This window comes from Urtica dioica, chromosome 3 (assembly GCF_054948205.1).
Source record: "Urtica dioica subsp. dioica isolate 48M chromosome 3, U.dioica_male_clone48M_v1_H2, whole genome shotgun sequence".
Lineage (NCBI taxonomy): Eukaryota > Viridiplantae > Streptophyta > Magnoliopsida > Rosales > Urticaceae > Urtica > Urtica dioica.
In genome coordinates, this window is record NC_142758.1 from 31,980,506 (window position 1) to 31,985,632 (window position 5,127).

Genomic DNA, 5,127 nt, shown 5'->3' on the forward strand with positions numbered 1-5,127 from the left:
TCAAATGAGAATACGTAAGGTGTGAAATGGCATGTCTCATTTCAGGATTAATGTAAAGCACGATGCAATTCATACGTAGTGACTTCGAGACATAAGAGATTAAATAGTTTGTTCTTATTTTGTCTCTAGAAGTGCACTGGTCAATTCAGTACCTTCGGAAGATACCTAGAAGAACTATAGAGTCTCCAACTTTCAATGCCTTATAACCAGACATCATATATTCTAATAACAATCATACTGAGGTCTGAGAGCAGAGATAAAAATATGCGGAATGAATAATTCTCATTAACCGAATGAACATATATGTAGAATACAAGGAAATAACTAAATCCCACAAAAATAGTAACCTAGCTGCTAAACAAGAAAGAAAATAAAACTGAATATATCCTAGAATAATCGGCACTAAATTAGTTCTACAAAACAGGAAATAATATCATATACTAATTACATAATATATACAAGATAATTTAACACTCCCTCTCAAGTTGGTGCGAAGATGTCAATCATGCCCAACTTGGTTATGAAGTCTTCAAATTTCTGTCTGTAAAGTCCCTTGGTGAGAACATCGGCAAGCTGTTCTAATGTTGGAACAAAAGGCATGCAGATTTCTCCCTTTTCTAGCTTCTCCTTGATGAAGTGACGATCGATTTCCACGTGCTTGGTCCGGTCATGTTGGACTGGATTATTAGCAATGCTAATGGCTGACTTATTATCACAAAACAGCTTCATAGGAGCTGTGAACTCGATCTGTAGCTCGTTCAAGATGCTTCTGATCCAAATGATTTCGCAAATACCCGGGGCCATGGCTCGGAATTCAGCCTCTGCACTACTCCGAGACACAACAGCCTGTTTCTTACTCCTCCACGTCACAAGATTGCCCCACACGAGGGTGCAATATGCTGGTGTTGATCGTCGGTCGTCTGAGCATCCGGCATAGTCAGCATCCGTAAAGACCTCGATCTGCCTGCTGTCATTTTTCTGGAAGAAAACTCATTTTCCCGGGCTTCCTTTGAGATAGGTAGAATGCGATACACTGCCTCTAGATGACTTTTAGATGGGCTGTGCATGTGCACTCACGAGACTCACTGCATAGGCAATATCTGGCCGCGTATGAGCTAAGTAAATTAGCTTTCCAACCAGTCTTTGATACCTCTCTTTATTAGCCAGATTTTCACCATTTGACTTGGTAAGCTTATGATTTGGATCGATCGGTGTAGAGGCAGGTTTGCAGCCGAGTAAACCAGTCTCCATGAGCAAGTCAAGCACGTACTTTCTCTGTGAGATTGCAATTCCCTTTGATGACCTCGCAACTTCCATTCCCAAGAAGTACTTGAGGCTTCCGAGATCTTTCACCTCGAATTGTTGAGCTAGAAAATGCTTCAACCTATCGAGTTCGGCCTCATCATCCCCTGTCATCACAATGTCATCCACATAAACAATCAATATGGCTATTTTACCATTAAGAGAGTGTTTGTAGAACATGGTGTGATCACTATGGGCTTGTGTGTATTGTTGATCCTTCATTGCCTTTGAAAATCTTCCAAACCAAGCTCGTGGAGATTGTTTGAGCCCGTATAATGCCTTCTTCAAGAGACAGACTTTCCCATCATAATTTTGGTCAAACCCCGGGGGAAGTTGCATGAAGACTTCTTCTTCCAATTCTCCATTGAGGAATGCATTCTTGACATTGAATTGTCATAGTGGCCAATCAAGATTCACTGCAAAGGGAGAGTAAAACTCGAACCGTATTAAGTTTAGCGACCGGGGCAAAAGTTTCCTCATAATCAAGCCCATAGGTTTGAGTAAACCCTCGAGCAACAAGCCTCGCCTTGTATCTCTCAACTATCCCCCCGGCATTGTACTTAATCGTGAAAATCCACTTGCAATCAACGGTCCGTTTTCCCTTAGGTAACTTGGTTATCTCCCATGTCTCATTTTTCTTTAGAGCTCTCATTTCCTCTAAAACAGCCTCCTTCCATTTAGGACTACTTAGAGCTTCTTGTATAGAACTAGGAACATTATCAGTTATAAGATTTGTGGTAAATGCTCTAAAGGCGGGAGAAAGACTTTGATATGAGACATAATTTGACATAGGGTATAGAGGGAACTTAGTGCAATTTCTGGTACCTTTTCTTAGGGCTATAGGCTCATCTAGGTCTTCGACTGACTCATCACTAGTTTCATTGGCTATGGGTGAGTTAGACATGATAGAAGGTGGAGATGTGTTACCTTGACCCGAGTCCGGTTCCGATGATGACAATGCCGGGGTTTCAACTTCATTCTCTGATTGCACTCTTGATTTAACACGAAAATCAGTGCTTTGTTCCTCAATAGAATTAGATTCTTTTTCATTATAAGATGAAATATCATTATGCACACAATCGGATTTAGGCAAAGAAATAGGCAGAGTATTTAATTCCCAAAAACACTCTTCATTATCATTTTTCTCCCCCTGAAGAGGGTTTTTATCAAAAAAGGGTTTGTTTTAAAAAAATGTAACATCCATACTTACAAAGAATTTACCCGAGCTAGGATCATAACATTTAAAACCTTTTTGAGTAGGGGAAAAGCCAAGAAACATGCATTTAGTTGCTCTTGGATCCAATTTTCCTCTATTATGATTATGAATGTGAACAAAGACAGTACAGCCAAAAATTTTCGGAGAAAGATGTGTGAAACATTTATTTTCAGGAAAAAAAATTTTGAGTGTCTAAATAGGGGTTTTATAGCTAAGAACTTTGCTTGGCATTCTATTAATTAAATATGAAGCAGTTAGCAAAGCATCCCCCCAAAAACGTTTTGGGACATTCATTGAAAACATTAAGGCTCGAGTAACTTCAAGTAGGTGTCTATTTTTTCTTTCGGCAATTCCATTTTGTTGAGGTGTATCAACACAAGAACTTTGATGGATTATGCCCTTTTCAATTAAAAAATCACCCAGGATTTTATTAAAATACTCTCTACCATTATCAGTTCTTAAAATTTGTATTCGGCTATTAAATTGAGTTTCAACCATTTTATAAAACATCTTAAATGTATTTTCAGCCTCTTATTTATCCTTTAGCAAATATATCCATGTGTTTCTAGTATGATCATCAATGAAAGTAATGGACCATCGTGTGTTAGTAATATTTTTTACATGTGATGGTCCCCAAATATCACTATGGATTAAAGCAAAAGGTTTAGATGGACTATATTTCAAAGTAGGGAAACTAGACCTTTTATGTTTTGCTAATTGATAGATTTCACATTGTAAAAGATCAATATTCTTATTTTGAAACATAGAAGGAAACAAATGTTTTAGATAACCGAAACTTGGATGGCCTAAACGAAAGTGCCATAACATTATTTCATCAGATAATGAAAAGAAACTAGAACAATGAGGTTTCTGAATTTGTTTACTCAAGTTTGCCTCAGAGGTGAAGTAGTATAGCCCACCGTATTCTTTAGCACTGCCAATCATCTTCCCCGAGCATAGGTCCTGAAAATCACAACCAGTAGGTACAAATATGAGCTTACATTGTGAATCAGTTGTCAATTTATGGACAGATAACAAATTATAGGCAAGATTAGGAACATGAAGAACATTGGAGAGGGTAATGGATGGGGATAAAATGATTGAACCTTTCCCAGCAATAGCAGAGAGAGATCCATCTGCAATTTTCACTTTTTCATGACCAGAACAAGGGTAATATGTGTGAAACAGATAAGGAAAGCCAGTCATATGATTTGAAGCCCCTGAGTCTAGGATCCATGGATTAGAATTATCTAAGGATATTTTTAGGGCTGTCATATGGATACCTTTCTGAGCTAAGGATGATGATGGAAGGGATGACTGATGAGAGGTCCATAGCTTAAACAATTGCTCTAAGTTGTCTTTATTGAAGAAGGACTGTTCTGGAGTCGATGACTGAGCCCCGGGACTGCTTGCTATCGGCTGAGAGACTTGGAGAGCACTTTTGTTGTCGTTGAAGGATCGTTGTGAATCAGCCGGCTTGCCATGAAGTTTCCAACACTTAGCATTAATGTGTCCCACCCTATTGCAGCGTTCGCAGATCGGCTGGTCAAACTTCTTTGAGAACCGGTTGCTGGAATCCGGTTTGGAAGTCACCATGGCACTCATCTCCGGCTGCGTTGGTGAGGCATCACTGGCACCGGGTCTGAGCATGACCTGGCGACGGCTCTCCTCTCTGCGGACTTCTGAAAACACCTCGCGTGTGCTTGGAAGTGGGTCTCGACCAAGGATTCTGCCCCTAACTTCATCGAGATCTGCATTTAAGCCAACCAGAAAATCAAATACTCTCTCCTTCTCGACGGTTTTCTGATAGAAGGCCCTGTCTTCCAGGCAGCTCCACTCGTAATCGCAGTAAAGATCCATCTCCTGCCAAAGCATCTTGATATCGGTGTAGTACTGCGTCAAGGATTTCTCGCCCTGCCTAGCCTTCCTCAATTGAGACTTGATCTCAAAAAGTTGGCCAGCATTGCCGAGGTCTGAGTATGTCTCCCTTACTACCGTCCAGATTGCACTTGCTGAGGGAAGAAAGATATATGTTCTTCCTAGACTTGTTTCCATGGAATTCACAAGCCAGGACATTATCATCGAGTTTTCAGCCTCCCAAGTGTTGTAGCCGATGAGATCTTCCTTAGCGTCCGGTCTGATCGTGGTTCCTGAATGATAACCAAATTTACCTCTCCCTTGAACGAAGAGTTTGACAGATTGAGACCACTCCATGAAATTACTTCCATTCAGTTTATGAGAAGTGATGGAATGGGTTTGAAGGTGATCGGTGGTGGTGATAGAATTCAATCCACCAGACCGAGAAGAATTTCCGGTAGAACCGGTGCTATTTCCGGTAGAACCGGTGCTATTAATACTTGGATCAGCCATGAGAATTGGCTAAGATCCTATAGATGTGTTTGATGTGTTTGTGGCTCTGATACCATGAGAGCAGAGATAAAAATATGCGGAATGAATAATTCTCATTAACCGAATGAACATATATATAGAATACAAGGAAATAACTAAATCCCACAAAAATAGTAACCTAGCTGCTAAACAGGAAAGAAAATAAAACTGAATATATCCTAGAATAATCGGCACTAAATTAGTTCTACAAAACAGGAAAT

At 39.9% G+C, this 5,127-nt stretch overlaps 1 protein-coding gene across 1 annotated transcript; it reads right to left on the minus strand.

Annotated features, from left to right (window-relative positions):
* Positions 1–480: 480 nt before the first annotated feature.
* On the minus strand, positions 481–4,888 carry LOC149402577 (uncharacterized). The gene is made up of 6 exons (XM_089608443.1): positions 3,802–4,888; positions 3,587–3,654; positions 3,413–3,481; positions 1,745–2,452; positions 1,087–1,680; positions 481–978 (listed from the first exon to the last, which is right to left on the minus strand). The coding sequence occupies exons 1-6, from the start codon at positions 4,886–4,888 to the stop codon at positions 481–483; spliced, it is 3,024 nt and encodes a 1,007-aa protein (XP_089464569.1).
* Positions 4,889–5,127: the final 239 nt, after the last annotated feature.